Source organism: Aythya fuligula, chromosome 1 (assembly GCF_009819795.1).
Source record: "Aythya fuligula isolate bAytFul2 chromosome 1, bAytFul2.pri, whole genome shotgun sequence".
NCBI classification, from domain to species: Eukaryota; Metazoa; Chordata; class Aves; order Anseriformes; family Anatidae; genus Aythya; species Aythya fuligula.
This window is the reverse complement of record NC_045559.1, coordinates 23,476,472-23,492,886: the sequence shown is the minus strand read 5'-3', so window position 1 is coordinate 23,492,886 and position 16,415 is coordinate 23,476,472. Positions and strand designations below refer to the sequence as shown.

Below are 16,415 nucleotides of genomic sequence, written 5' to 3'. Positions count from 1 at the left end.
AACATGCTGTGCAAGGTGCTGCAAGCACGCACCAGTCTGAGTTTACAGATAATACACAAGTGCTTTTACTCTACCTTCAACACTGCATCTCGTGTGAGAAGCAAAGCTTATGGCAAAGAAAATCAATATTAGGCTAGATAATGCAAGAGCTTAGAATCTATAGCCATCAATATAATTAAGATGAATACAGTAGTCTAAGGTATTTTAAACACTTAGGATAGAAAATATTTGCTTTGAAGAACATTTAGAAGAATCATTAGTAGGACTGAATCTGACCTATACTCTTTTGGTGAGTATTGCCTGAATTAATGAAATATAACCTGTTGAACCAAACGAGTATCTTTGATGAAAAAGATCTTTACAAAGCTTTGCTTTTGATCCTAGTGAAAATGAAATAGTGAAGATAATCAGTCCGTACCGAATTGGCAGTCCCATCAGCCAGTGCCATGAACTTAACCAGGCCGCAGACTGGAAGTGTTACGTACCTCAGTTCCTGAACTACTTTCCAGAGGCCTTTTCACCTGGACTAGAACTTCTGACAGCGAGGTGAACACACTCAGGGTCACTGCTTCTTGCTGCCTGGAAGAGCTGGCAGCAGCTTTTCGGTCAGGTCTGATGTTTGTCACTTTTCTGTAAGCCTCCATTTGTGCACTAGGTTACGGTGGTTTTGTGACGGTGCAGAGACAGCATAGTGCAATGACACACTTGCTAACAATAAAAATGCTAATTTAATAGTGATTGTAACTATCAAGCGGAAAAAAAAAAAGGTTACTAATGACAGTGGTGCATTTTTCCAGCAGTGTAACACATTTGGAAGTGAGATAATCTTCCATAATCGCACTTATGCAACTTAAGCTGTGGTGACTGAAGGAAGCTCCCCTGTGCCAAAGCAGACACCAGGCTGCCAGTTTTTGCAATATTCCTTTCCTCGTGTCCAGCTAACTGCACCCACTGCTCTGAGCACTTGCACAGCCTCAGTCTGTTAGCACAGCAATGGACTGCTCTCGATGTTGAGTGTATGAAAGATAATATCAGTCCCAGGTGTATGCAGTTTAGAGAAAACAAGTTGATTATCCGATTAAGACAGAGCTCCAGAAAAATGACACCCTACCCAAAACACTTAATATGGGTATAGAAAAAGGATCTCTCTTCCAGTCTGCTGGAAGAAGTAATTACAGGAGTGGGACCTACGCAATATCAATTGCTGGATATTCAGCATTATGAACAGATTGAAGTCTGTGTAACTGGGTCCTAAAAAAGGCCCAGAAATTAATTTGCCAGAAACTTCAATGCTGTGGTACAGACACCAGTGATCTTCCTGCAGGAAGATGGCAATGGGACTGTATTAGTGACACAAGTTAAAGCTTGACCAGGTGGGAGGAAAAAACACTTCTATAAATAGTCCATGTGTCCAAGAGTGGAATCTAGGCTAGCAAGAAGACAGATTTAAAGAGTAAACTGAAAAGCCAGCCAACTTGACCAATGAATGAAGCCTGCAGAGTACTATAGCTACTCGAAGGAGCATCCTTCAGAAGGCCTCTGCCACCCCTCATGAGACATGCAGCACGGTGCAGAACTTCAGAGCTTTCCATGAGCTGACCTGGGACATGGATCACCACCTCTGCTGGTCCCCTGGTACGAGCCTCAACTCTGCAGCAGACACCATGGTCCTCGGAGGAACTCCAAAGTGATGCCAGTTACTCCACTTTTGGACCAGGTTACTCGACCATAACAGGCCTCCTTGTTGCACTTCAACAAAGTGCCCAGTGCATCTGGTATAAGCAACAGCCTCGATGACACAGAGCAGGCACCCTCGCTGACAGCTGGTTGTGTATGCAGCACAAACCAACCACATAAGGCCTCTTGCTACTTCTGAGGCACATCGCAGAGATTGTCTGCATGTGGTGACCTTGGAGAAGTTGGTTCCAAGGCAATACATCAACACGCAGACATTGGCATTGCACCACTTCATCTCTAGAATTACTGCAGCCAGAGCTGCCGTGCAAGTCACCACCCCAAGATTAAGGCTAAAAGCACTCAGCTTCTAAATCCATGCTGGATTATTACCTCCCTTCCACTCTGAAAGAGAAATGGCCTGCTCTGGGAGAGCTGCTGGTACTGCATCAAGCATCCACTGGAGGCCAGTCCTGACAGTGCTGCGTTGTACAAGGCAGGCGTTTTGGAAGAAGAGATCACAGGACAGTAGAAAAGAAGTGGAAAGCTTCAAACGTTTAGATGCTTCAGCTCTGCAGACATTATCTGAGACCCAGTGCATGCAAAAGCCACACACATTTACATCTGACAGAACCAAACGATCAGGTTGGAACACCAAAACAGACAGAGCACAGGATGATTAAACTACTGTCATTCATTATGCTACCTCGCTCCCTAGCACCACCTCCGGACCTCAAGTGGGAAAACATTGGGTCTGAACTGGCAGAAATCTGCTGGACCTCTCCAAAATGCAGCTGCAGTGGAGACTTGAAGAGCCCTCAGCACAGACCTTTGGAGTCTCTGAAGACACACAGGACTGTTCTTGAATTACTTACAAACTACCCACCAGAAGAGTAGTTTTTGGTCCTTTGGCCAGGAGTTTGTTTGCTTGGTAGGCCTGTGCTCTGTAATCAAGAAGTGCAGTAAGTGAAATGCAGCAGCCCTTCAGGTCATCCCTGCTGCACCTAGTGTCTGCAGAATGGCTCCAAGTTACCCTGATCTCCTTACCACAAGGCAAAATATTTATTTTTTTTCCCCCCCCTGAAATCAGAGAAGACTATCAGGAGCCTTATGAGCTTGTGTTCACAGCATGTCAGATGCACCTGATAGCCTGCCTGCTGCAGTAGGTTGCTACATGCAAAGGCACGCTCTCCCCTGCTGGAAACTTCCAGTCGCCCGAATTTTCTCAGGTTTCCAAAAGCCGTTTCAGAGAGCAGAGAGACAAGATTGAATTTTGCTGCTGGCAGGACTCTGACTTGATGTCAAAGAGGACAGTTAAGAGAGCAGTGGAGCTGCCCCTTGCTCTCCAATGCACATGTGAATAGAGATTTTGGAACAAATGGCTCCCTTGGATCTACCAAACCCCACTACTACAGTTGCTTTTGTCTGCTGGTATTTATTTATTTATTTTACAGGTTGCACAAACTAGGACTCTGCCCACTTTCTGGACCTGATGGCAAATGGTATGGGAGAATTTGCATCAACACAGAGGATCTCACTGTTCTCCAACACAACACAAATGGGTAAGGTCAGCCCTGCCCACACCACCCATTAGGAATGGTGCTTACACCATTCTAGTCTCAAACCCATGCTCATTAAATTGGGATGAGTAGGTGACTACTAGCTAGCATTACCCAAACCCATGCCAGGAAGCATGCCAGCAAACTTAACACCATGGAAAACCACAGGACAGTGCCTGAGCTCATGCTGCTGCCCTGCCTCAGTTTGTTAGCATCAGCAGAAGTAGCACAGCTGTAGTACCAGAGGCAAGGGAAAAGACAGGATATGTCCCTCTGGCACAAGGCTTCTACGCACCCTACGTGGGTATCTTGTGTTCTGAACACACCAATTCTGGTTACAGGGACAGAAAGGTGTGGTCAGTGTGAGGGACAGACCCCTTGGTTACCCAGGGCTGCCTGAAGTAGCAGCAGGAACACCTACCTGCTCTCTAAGCAACCCTCAGCTAAGTAATGCAAACACAGGGCAGAGGAACAGACCAGACTTCTTGTTTACAGGCAGCAAAGGCCAGAGATGTTGCCACAGACCATACTGGAAAAGTCTAAATGAAGAAACATAGTACTGAGATGCCTCCTACATGACATAAAGACGAAATTAAAACCATGATGGAAGAGTGGCATATTTTAGAGAAGGATTTGGCACTAAAATCCATTGCAATCCGTCTTATCAAACAAAACTGAAACACCTCTAGGCGTGCTGCACGTTGTATGACCTTGAACTAAGACAAGGAGGGCAGGAGCTGTGCAGAGATACAAAGGTATTAAGTCTCTCCAGAAGGCAGACATTGGCACCTGAATGTAACCAATGTCTCACAACACTTACTTCCTCCAAGAATAGATAAATGTTTGTTGAATCACTACTGCGCTCCAGAAATCAAGAGCAATCAGCATTTTCTGTTGCAGTGACACTATAAGACCTTACATAGATTTAAATGAAAATTTCCAGCTATACAAGCTGAAAACAGTACTATCAGGAAAACAGAGGCCAGCACTGCTGGTTAAGTAAGGTAGAAGTTATAATATGTATTATAAGGCTAAAAAATACTGGTTGATAAAAAGCTGTGTAAAATTAAGCACCAAACCTACACTTCTCAGTAACCTGGCAGTTAACTGTTTCAACAAAGTCTAGAGCTAATAATCCTGCGTGCCCAGTTACAAAACAAGTTTCACACCTGAGATACTATCAGGTACAGACTAAAGAAAGAAAGAAAAAACAGCCGTGTGTTTTATTTATTAGAAACTACTGCTTCCTTCTTTGCGAACCAAGGGGAAGCTTTTGCCTGCGGTACTGCACAGAATACATACCACTACAGGATGTTCATAGCTTTCTTCCTCTTTTCAGTTAACCACAAAAATCAAGTACAGTTTTAAAGAGAGGAGCCTATTTGGATGCCTTTGTGTATATTTAGTGCCACCAGCCAAGTGATGTTTCTATTTACTTTGGCTGACTGAGGGGGAGTAAGAAAAAAAAAAAAAAAGTCTCCTTACAGAGAACGGCCACATCTTAGCTGTGCTCAGGGAGAGCCATCACATGGCTAGGGGAGCAGGAAATAACTTACAGTTCACTCAAAGCAGCACTAAGCAATTCTGTGGTTTCAAATCTCAGCCTGCGGACTTGCTGAAGCTGTATCTTCCCGTATACAGCTTCTTAATATAGCCGCTTCCAAACTGGAGAGCCTGGTCCTCCCTGGAGAAAGCGCAGCAGAGGGTGGAGCAGCGCGAGAAGCCTGAGGAATATCCCACTGGGGTTGTGCTTCCCCCTCTCTCAGCCAGTTCTCTTTTCTATAGCAACGCTGGCAGTGACCTTGGGCCAGCGAAGATGAACTAGGGAGAGATGTCTGACGGGCATACCTCAGGCTGAAGCACACGGTAAAGCAGCAGCCAACAGCTGGCTGGCACAGACTGCCTCTCCTCCTGCGATGCTTTGATGAGTTAAGAGAACGTAAAGTGTGCTTGGTTAGAGCAATGTGCCAGGTGAAACACCAGCTTCATCAGCGAGAACAATGTTGGGGAACCAAGAAACAGGGAGATAAGGGAACGGAGGGAAGAACAGTGAGGAAGAGAGACTTTCCTACCTCCAGATTGTGGATGCAGGGGCTGGAAGGAAAAAAGGAAGTTTTGGAGGCAGCTGAGGGACAAAGGGAAAAGAGGAAATAAGGGGAAGAAATCATTTTGCTGGTACAGAAGGGCAGAAACCTCTTTAAAGAAAAAAAAAAAAAATGCAATGAGGGAGTGGAAGAAGCCCTAATAGAAACCGAGATGCAAAATTCAGGGGACAGAGGTCATAGTGCAGGGCTTTGAACTACACCAGCTGAATGGGACTTACAGAAGAAATAAAAGCTAAATTGATTCCTAAAATATCATTACCAACTTCACAGTAATCTGCTGTACAACAATCTTAAAAGAGTTCTGTTTCCTTAAAAAGAACACATTTTCTATGTAGAATATTAATGGTATATTTTACAACAGAAGCAGTTTAAGTGGTAGAACGTTTTATACTTGTCTTCACCCCTAGCTTAGAAAGATTAACACAAAAATTGATATTCATTTCTTTCCTTATCGACATGTCACGTATGTGTAAATAAGTCTTTGGTTGTCACTTCAAGGAGGGAGAAACCATTTACTATTTAGTGCCAAATTCCAATATTCAAATCTTTCTTTATAGCCTGCAGAACAGCAAGGCAACTATTAGGTTTCGCTACTTAGCGCTCAGAGATGTCATTTAGGAATCCATATTCTAACTTAACCTTTCTTGTAAGGTATTCCCAAGTGTCTTGGCTAACCTTGAGGAAGCAATCATCAACGATAATAAGAGCAAATGTGTTTTTGAAGTGTTTGCAAACTCAGAAGCAAAGAGTTATCTTTCCATAGCTAAGAGTTCAAGTAATGGAATACAGTTTTCTTAGCTTTTAACAGGAGAAAACGCTATTTTCTTTCAGTAGGTTGGTGTTACTCATACTGCAGACTCAGTACCCCAGCATATAAAATATGCTTATAGAGCACAAATAGGTTCCTGTCTAGCTCTACTGCTCTTATGCTGCACGGTGGCTAATTAACAAGGGGAGATAAAGGCAAGGCAACACATTCACTTTGAAGGGAAATGAGATGAAATGGGGGAATTCTGAATTGCACATGAAGTTCTGACGGGCAAAACAGTGTGCGAAATCATCTTAGAGAAATGGAAACACTTACAACCTTGATTAGCAAGCCTTAATGTGATCTTTCAGCTCTAAGCTAGACACACTGGAAAACTGGAAAATCCATTAACACCGTTCCTCAGAAAACTTAAAAAAAAAAAAAAAAATAAAAAAAGCTGCCTGGAGTAAGGATTTTAAGGGCAGCTGATTAAACATTATAGGGAAATGGCCTCACCACGCTGTGGATGCACGTATGAAGGCACGTGCCTAACGAAGGTGAGATGCAATCTGCCAGTGTACTGGGGAGCTCTGCTGCAACACTTCCCTTGCCAGCAACGAGCTCTTCCTCAGAACATTAAGTCTACAGGAACTGAGTAATTTGTAAGATGCTTTAATGAACTTCTACCAGAACTGTAAGTTTTCAATGTCAGAACACTGATTTGAGATGCCTAAAATGTCCTGCACTGCATAAACACGAAGAGGTGTCACGAGAATTATCTACCCTTAACCCAAGGGTGGTTGAAAATTCTTCAAATTCAGTAAGGCATTTAGCAAGTGAGCAGTTTTCTGCCAGAGTGTCCCTGTAACTGTTTGTGTTACATCTCTTTCCGTTTGGCCCTCCTAGCACACTGCTCCTGCTGCACAAAGATCATAGCACACTACAATTTTAGAGTGTAGCTGGAAAACTCCAGGAATGTAATTGCATAGCTACTCTGCCCATTTTAGTGGTTACCCAGGCATAAACAACATGTCTGGGAGCCACAGAATTTAGTATGGCAGTGTACCCAAGCAAATATGTTGAGAAACAAGACTACATCTACAGCGTCTGACCAAGTCACGTCCTGGTAGCGTGAGGGGGCTGTTTAAAACCACCCATGAAGATGCACTCCAAATTCTGCTAAACCCACTTTGCATGATTTACTGTTACAAGGAAAAGCTGGCAATTAAAATAATGCCTCTCTGCCCAAGCAACACATAATGCCAACTGTTCTTGAGGAAATCATACCCTAACCTACCAAGAAGCAACTCTGCCTAGTGCCCATGACACAGTTTCGCTGCTTCCTGTATTTTAGTATCAAGGTATTAGGTCATGAAACCTTGTGTTCTGCACTACACTCAGTTTTATTTCTGTACTACTAGGATTGCTCAAGAGACAAGCCTACGAAACACGCTCAGTGGAAGCGAGGACACCGTGAATCTTACCACAGTGCTTTAACTGAACAGCAAGCATCCTAAAAGGACATGGAAAAGCTCACCAAAACCATCTCCAGTGCAGACAGCTCTGCCTATAGAAGGTCAAGAGAAAAAAAAAATAATAAAAAAGCCTTTTGTCATGCTGGTTAATGAACTACTACAATGTTTCTTCATGACAATCATCGCATGCAGATCACTTCAACTCTTCAGTACGTTCCAGTGCTGAGACAGGAGCTGCTGGTGGATAATGCTGCTGTTGCTGTACCTGCAGCTGCTACTACCCGACGGCAGTGGTAAACAAGTTCTGAATTCCTGCCCTACTAGAGACACCAAGAACAGAGCAATAAAGGCCAGGAGCCCTACAGAAAAGGCCGTGACGTTTCTTTGGACAGACGCATCATAACTCCACTAAAGGAGATTTGAGATCTAAGCTCTCAGTAATCTCCAGGATTACCTTTTCTACTCTGAAAGGAGGTGGTAGAAGAGGTGGTGGTTAGCATCACTTCCATGCTCTGCTTACTACAGATCAGGCTTATACCAGACCCTTGAAAACTCCAGAAGAAATAGCCCCAGAGCAAACATTCTAGCAACAAGATCCAAGTCAATATTTATGATCAGATAAAGCAGAGAAAATCACAAATTCTATATCAAAGGAGCAACAAAGTAGTTTTTCCCTTCACATATTCACATGAAAGAGCGAACTAGGTCTTCATCTTCTCACAAGAAACTACCTCGTCCTTATGTGTTCTCCTTAACACGCAGTACCTGGACATCTTGGTGGAAATCCCGTAGTCGAAGCATCTTATGAACGTTCACCTGAATTCTACACTAAAACGTGTGCTCCATCTTTGGGCTCCTCTGAATTCCTCCACCTGGTTCTTAGCTGTGGAGAGCTGCCGAGTTGCAACACAGCAGCTTGTGACTACAAATTGCTTTCATCCTGTTGGGCCTGTGCGCTGCAAGATTCCAGAGCGCATTATCAGGAGCATGAGTGGTATTCAGGACCGGCTCATTAACCACAGAGACTTTCAGCACTCAACTACCTGCAAAACAGGGGAAAGGTCTGCAAAGTAGCTCAGAAGAGACTGCAAGAGCTCTGAAGCCTTAATGAACCGAGGAACTCGTTCCAGCCAGATATTACTAGATCACCTCTATGCTTAGAAGCACATAACGCTTCCTCACAAAGATACACAGCGACTGAGCTGGGTAGCAGGACTCACCTTGCACATCCAGGTGTGCAGCACATGAGCTGACATAGTCAGGAGACATGCGACCTCTACGGTCACTCAGGCAGATATAAAAATTTACAAGTACAGGCTGAATTTCTATCTTAAGATAAATTGAATAGGAGATTTAGGTAAGAGCCAGAGTTACCTACTGACTTCAGTGGAACTCCAACATCTGAATTTGTCTCAATCTGGAACTAAATCCCACTTTATGACTTTCTCTCAAACACATTTCAGTAATGAGACAAAGCCTAGAGTATTCACGTGTAGTCTCAACATTTCTCATCCATGAGTAAATTATTTGTTTGCTGCATAGTTCACTACCTTAGTGTAATAGTAGGCTGTAAGGAAAGTAAGAACAAGAAACACATGGAGGCAGTGTGGGGACGATGGCTTGCTCTGAAGGCTCCAGTCTGACCTGTTCCTGTGAAAATCAATTTGTAGGCACAGATTTAGTTCAGAGGAGCTGTCAAAAACCAGTGGCATTCTCTCTAGAATGGAAGGTTACTGCTGACACGTCATTTAGTATCCAGTGGTGTCGTTTCCCTAATGAGGCATCTGAAGATGTTACATGGCTTTTGAGAAAACAGGACAGACATACAGAAAAGACATCTAGGCACAACTCAACATCCTTGCGCTTCAGTGCGCTACACGGTGCCCTTTGCCTTCTCCCCCACATCTCAGTTAAGATGATAAGGGAAGATGAAATCACAACCACTGTCTAAACAGATGACTACGTTCTTCCTATCTTTCCAAGGGATAACTCCTTTTCAAGAGACAATCTCAGCTTCTCTGATACCTTTGTGGATGCGCAGCCTGCAGCACAAACTCCAAGGGGCAGAGCCCCAACACCTCCCTGCCACATGATGCTGCCCATTTCTCAGGCCTGTGGTCAGCCATCGAGTCCTAGTTGATGCTATTTTCACAGGCACAAGTAATCTTATGAGATGGACAAAATCTTTAATTCTTATCAATCAACATCTAACCCCCCCCCCCCCACACACACACACTTAGATTTTCACTCTGTTTTATCTCAACTATTACTGCAACTTCTCCTTTGGCTCTGACAACTTTACTCTGGTCACATGCAGTTTTAAAAGCAGCCAAAATAGTTTTCTTAGTTTACTGCTGTGTCACTTCTCTTCTTGCATTCTTTACCAGTTCCTGTTTACCACATCACTACAGAGAGATCTCACAAACAAGCTAATCCTTGCCTTACTCCCTTGTCCGAGTGACGAGTCCCACTTCTAAGCAGTATACAATATCCATGCTCCATTACCTACTTCCAATGTTATCAAGTGTTACACAGTTCTCATGTTTGCTTTCCTGAGGTCTCCCATATATATAAAGCTATTTCTACAGAAATTAGCTCATTCTTTATCACTGACGTTATTGAGCACTATAAATCATGCAAGTTAATGAAGTATCTTTATTAGAATGGATTAATTGGACACCTCACATTTTTTCTTAAACTCGTTCCTTATGATGAAATTGAAGTGAATGACATACAGGGATTTAAGGAAAAACTTCGAAGTTCAACACAATCATGAAAATATTTCAGTAATATATAAAAAAAGTAATCTACTAGCTCATGTTAAGGTAAGTTTAAATACACTTATTTATAATAAAAAGAAGTTAGACTTCTACGGATGGTAGGTTTTATACCTGACAGGTAACAAATGTCACATCTGAATGAAAGCTAGTTAAGTGCTTTACATATATCTATGTAACTTGGAAAGTCCTGAAGGGCTACGTGCTGGATACCTACTGTAAGTAGTTCTACATCTGGATCCAAGTTTTAACTCAATTAGCTGTAGCTAAAGCTTTAGCTATGAGCCAATGACTTGTTTTTGCTCCTTACAGATTAAACTTTCAAAGATATTTTGATCGCTTATAGACTCAAACCAGCATTTTACAGCTCAGCAAGTTAAAAAAACAGGAGTCAAAAATCAGTACAGTTGTCTACTAGGCAATGAGATCCCCAAAGTATCAGTAGTCCTCCATAAAATGGTATCACCCCAGCAACACAAACACAATTATGTCTCTTCACCACTTCCATCACTCCCAGGTAATTTGTGTTTATCAGTCATAATGACTTAAGATGCCATCAAAATTATGTCAATGTTGAAGATCAGAGGTTGCGAGTGCTCGATCAATATTCAGCTACTTAATTTCCATAGAACAGAAATTGGCTGGTGGAATCCTCAGTGTTATTTCAATGTAGCTGCCTTGTAAACAAACACAGTCACAGGAAAGGCTGCTGAAATAAATCAGCCCTGCGGTGCCAGGCGCCTTCTTAACCAGGACCCTCAAGAGTGATGTGAGCACTGTGCCCTCCAGAAGAGCACTACAAGTTAGTAGCGCAAAAAGAGTACCTAGGACTGTAGTTGAATATCTCATCTGTTCCTGTTGCATTCGCTTCCCTAGTCACATAAAAAGGTTAGGTAAAACCTAACCTGAAGTGATGTTGACATGGCAGGCATGCATCACATCAAGCAGCGAACCCATGCCCTAGCCTGGCAGAAAAGCCACCTGTAGCAGTCAGCTCAACGTGTAGGAAAGCCAGCTCGCAGCATCCTGTGAAACTTGCAAGGTTTTCCTTTCCTAAAAAGCATCATTTATTTGCCTGAAGTATGAATAATTCAAATGTGCATATTGAGAGATCAAATATCACAAGTATTACAGAAAAAGGGCATTCACCAGCACAGCATGCTGCCACTGAGTTACAGTCGAGCCAAAAGGTCAATAGTATTGAGCACACCATCAGGCTCTGATGGGCATTTTGGACTCAAACCGGACAGCTGAGGCAGTTACCATCCATCCCCAGGTGCCCGCTCCAACCCGGAGACAGAGATGTTTAAGCTGTTCAGGAATCAGTTTCCAAACTGCCACTGTGTTTGGCTCTGCCTAAAACATCTGATTTAGTGTCTCTGGAACTCTAATGGCCTTCTGGACTTGAGCACTCAGGTATATGGCAGAGACCCTCCACTACAATAAGATGAGCCTGTACCTAGCCTGGAAATCATGTAGGGCAGGGGGAACAGGGGAAGGAACAGGCCACAGCTGGGGAAGCCTCAACTGGAAAGTCATCCGAAATTCAGCATAAGCCACAAGAATGCTTAACTACAAAAAAACATGAAGCGAGTCATGTCTACAAAGCTATCAACCTGCCACAGATCACATCACCCAGATACTACAGAGATATTTACCTCCAAAGCCTGCCTTAAACGTTATTTATGCAGAAGAGTTGAGAACTTGAGTAGGTGAGTGTTACAGCCGAGCGTAACAAAGTGTTCACTTGGCAAGAAAAATCTGAATTGAAGGAAAACAAATTTAAACACACAAGTTCCTCCACTATTTTTTAATTTGGAGGTGTCTTACTTTTTTTTTTTTTTTTTTTTTTTTGCTAAAGAGCTAAACATGTGAAATGTGTGCCTGAAAATATTTCAATGAAAAATTTCTTACATATGCATTACTTCACACACACAAAAAAAGTCTCCTCTTTGCGTGCTTTGCGATCACACCTTCCGACCAGTTTTAACCTAATTGCTGTGACAGCATCTCAGATTTAGCTCACCCCAGCGTAAACATCACCTGCTTCCTGTTCGGGCACTACACCTCTCGCTTCCCTTGAGGGAGACGGGGCTGACCTGACCGGCAGCACCATTTCAAAGTCCAGAGCTATGTGGGAGCACCGTGATCACCGACGTCCTGCTCCGAGCCACAACTTCCAGCCCATAAAACATCCCCACGGCACCGCAGCGCTTCCGTGCTGGGCACGGAGCATCCCAGGGCGCCGGGTACCCATCGGAAATGGCTCCCAAATGGTCGTTTCCACAAGAGGAGCAGGTTTCGTTTCATTTTTTCAGAAATACAGTGATTTGGTTTCCTGAAAGAATTATATTTTTTTCAAAAGGAGACTGACTTCTGAAGCTGTTCAGTGGTTGTTTTTTTAAAAATAGGGATGAGTAGAGTTTTGCATTAGCACACAAGAAGGCATTCTGAAGATGAAGAACTGAAAAACTGACTTTTGAAGCTGTCAAGCGGCTGTTTGTTAAATACAGCTGAGCAGCTTTACACCAACACGCGAGAAGATATTCTGCGGGCGAAGAACTCAAAAGCTGACTTCGGAAGCTGTCTGTTACGTACACAGGCGGGTACAGCCTCACCGTAGCGCACACGGAGGCTCTCTGGAGACGCAGAGCTGGCTCCGCGGCTGGTCCCCCTGCAGCGCCGTGCCCTCCCCGAGCAGCCTCCCGAGGATGCCGCCCCGGGGCCGCCGCAGCGCAGCCCGGCCCGGCCGAGGCAGGCCTAGCACCGGCCCGGGCCTTGCCGCGGCTCCTCCCGGCCTGGCGGGGCGGCCAAACTTCCCCAGCCGGCTGTGCCCGCTCCCCTCCCGGGGCCGCCGGCCGAGCCCCCCCGGCCCGGTCCCTCCCTTCCCCGGAGCTCCGGTGGGCAGCGGGCAGGGGGAGCCGCCGGCCGCAGCCCCCCCCCACGCCCCCCTGAAGCCCCCCTGAGCCGGGCGCGGGGCTCACCACGCATTTCTTGCCGAGGAAGCCGAAGAGGCTGTCGTTCTCCTGCGGGGTGAGCAGCAGGGAGCCCACGTTGGTGACCCGCCGCGGCTGCGGGGGCTGCTGCTGCGGGGCGCCGCTCATGGCCGGGGCCGGCCCGGCGGCGCTGCCCTCCCTCGCCGCCCTGCAACCGCTGGCGCTCTCGGCCCCTTCTTCTTCCTCCTCTTCTTCCTCCTCCTCCTCCTCCTCGTCGTCGTCCTCGTCCGGCCGCCGCCTCACGGCAGCCGCATGGCGGAGCCTGCCGCTGGGGGCCGGGGACACGGAGGGCGGCGGGCAGCCCGGCCGATGGCTGGCTGGCCGCCCGCCCCGGGCGCCGGGCTAAACTTCCAACTTCGGCCCGGCTCCGGCGGCCGCACGATCCAACATGGCAGCGGGGGCGGGCGAGACCACGGCGGGCGGAGGGGAGGCCGGCGAGAGACGGAGCGAGAGCGCCGCCGCCGCCGCCTTTTCCCCTTCTTCCTTCCCTCCCTTTCCCTTCCGCTCCCGCCCCGTCGCGGCCTCGCCTCGCCCAGGGCTTCTCCCCGCCGGCCTCCCCCTAAATACCTGCCGGGAGGAGGAGGAGGAGAGGAGGAGGAAGGGCGAGGGGAAGAGGAAGGAGCGGGGCTTAGCGACGCCGCTGCCGGGATGGGGGCAGGCGGAGCGCGGCTGGAGCCCGGCACCGGGCTCCTGTCAGGGTTTTTAAGTCAGAAGCCGTTCAACGAGTAACTCCAGAACCTTTTATTTTATTTATTTATTTATTTATTGACCTTTTCTCTTTGAAAGAAGCAGGTTTCCGTGAATAGTTCCACCGTGCACATTACCGGGTGGATGGCGCAGGGTGGGCGGTGTGCGCGGTGCGGCAGCGGGTCCCTCTGCGCGGTCACACAGGCAGGGAGCAGCGGGGCTCCGAGCCCTGAACCCCGCCTGGCGCTGCCTTCTGCAGCTGGAGCTGAAATAACTAAAGGTGTTAGCGGGTATTTCGGGCTCCCTGAGGGGCCAGCTGCCGAGGAGACCTCCTGTATGCAGGCAGCGTTGTCAGACGGATTTCTCATCCCCCCCACTAATCTCCTCTTGACAGTAGCGGAGATGGAGGCTGAAGGCCTTTGGAAGCTTCAGGATCCTTGGCACAGCTGCCGTGTGCCCCGTCCAGCTTCCAGCTGCCCAGAAGAAATGCTTGTGAAGACTAGGTGAAGACAAAAGTGAAAAAGAGGTGGCTAGGTGAGCACCTTCCTAGTCTTCTCGGTGTTTTTGAGTGGTGTGTATGGCAGCTTCACCTCCTCTGATCAATTAATTGCCCATCTGGAAGATGCTAAAGCAATTCCACCGTCATGTTTGACTTTGTATTAAAGGGAAGAGCCGATGAAGCACAGGAAGAAAGGAGCTAGAAGAGCACAGGAAGAAAACATGTGAACACAAATCTTATGTGAAGCTGTGCTGAGTTCTTTTCCTATCCTCCCAAAAGATTGGGCAGGAACAGATGGCAACCCCTTCTGCTCTGCTTACAGGCCCTGTTCACCATGCTTAAAAGAGCCTGTAGCTGTGTCCGAAAATATAAGGAAGACAGGACATAGTGCAAAATCCTGAGCTTTTAGCATAAAAAGAGTTTAAAATACATGCACGCAGGACTCCTCAGTGTGCAGATCTCACAGAAGTGGCTTGGGTCTTTGCTATAAAGGAACAGCAAACAGTAGAAACCAGTTCTTTCAAAGTATTTTTCAGCAGTCATAGGTACTTCAGCTTTCATTCCTTTCTTGTGTAAGTATGTGCATATTTTAGTGGAAGGGGAAATATTTTAGCTAAAGAATTGGCAGCATTCCGTTTGTTGAAAACGTATGTAAAGAGATAAAACACATGGAAGCACTTTGCAAGGCACTTCTTTTTTTCTTTCCTTTTTTTACAATTATTTTACAGCCAGAACCTGTTTCAAGGAAACCTTGTATGTGTCTTGGTGGTCGTAGTGTAAATAGCTAAAAATATAATGCATCTTTCACAGGTAAATGCTGGTACTTTCCTCACCTCTCTGACATGTTATGTTCATTGCTTTTTTTTCCTCACTCATTTCTGTTAACTTTTACTGTTTGTTCCTTACTGTGTAGATCCTTCCATTCAAACAGAGTTCTGGGTGATACTTTTTGCTTCACACTGTTCCTCTCAGACCAGCTGGCTGGTAGCTATTCTTAAGGGCCTTTTAACCTTCAGGCTCTATTGTTAGGATTTTGTATGCTTTTTTAATAGGGGTAGACAGGAAAGGGAAGAAAAAAGGGCTATTTTCAGATCTTGTGTTTCATTAATTATGCAAAAGCTGTTTCTGTTTTTGTGTCATGGCAAAGCAGTGAGTCCTGAAGTGAAATGGAAATATCAGTATCTGCTGATGAGTACAAGGTACCCAAAGAAAAATAGATTTTTGCCTTTGGTATTTACAATTGAAGTAATATCAGCAAAGAGCTGCTATTCCTGCATAAAACATCCAGTTTCAACAAAATTCTGCTAAGCAAAGCCACCAACCAGAACTACCTGTCTATATTTTGAAGAAATTGCAGTGTTCTTTCTGACCTCTCTTAGGGAAGGTGCTGTCATTTTTTATCCTAAGCTTTCCTCTGAATGTACTGCAGTAAGAAGCTTCGAGCTGTGTTGCCCACTCCTGATGCCAATAAACTTTGTGGGAAACTGCTCTTCATTTGCATTTATTCTATTTAAGATACCAGCTCATAAGGCCAAGGAACTGGAGTGTATCAAAAGTGACATTCTTATGTCAGTATAAGCACCTGTAATGATTTTAAAGTGTTATATTATAAATATGTATTTAATAAACAGATTTTATTTTCCTTGTCAGGCTTACCTTTGACAGAAATTATGTGTCTCTGAAGTTCATCTTTAAATGGGGACCTCTATTTTTCCCAGTAATTTTTTTGCCAGCTGCAAATTGAATTCCATAACTAGGCTGAAGTTACACACTGTGAGATTCAGAGTTTAAATATTCACCGGATTTCAAAAACAGCATTTTGCAATTGAAAGTGGAGTAAAAAGCTGAGCAAGACTTTCTACTTAAAGTTGTTTTTTCTAGAGCTACGAATCAGA

The 16,415-nt window shown here is 45.3% G+C and overlaps 1 protein-coding gene across 1 annotated transcript in view; it reads right to left on the bottom strand.

Moving 5' to 3' along the window:
* Window positions 1-13,833, bottom strand: part of WASL (WASP like actin nucleation promoting factor) — a 49,703-nt gene extending 35,870 nt beyond the window's left edge. Inside the window, exon 1 of the mRNA XM_032188273.1 lies at window positions 13,323-13,833. Within this exon, the coding sequence (XP_032044164.1) occupies window positions 13,323-13,442 (120 nt within the window). The 5' untranslated portion in view covers window positions 13,443-13,833. The remainder of the gene's footprint in view (window positions 1-13,322) is intronic.
* Between the last annotated feature and the right edge of the window lie 2,582 nt (window positions 13,834-16,415).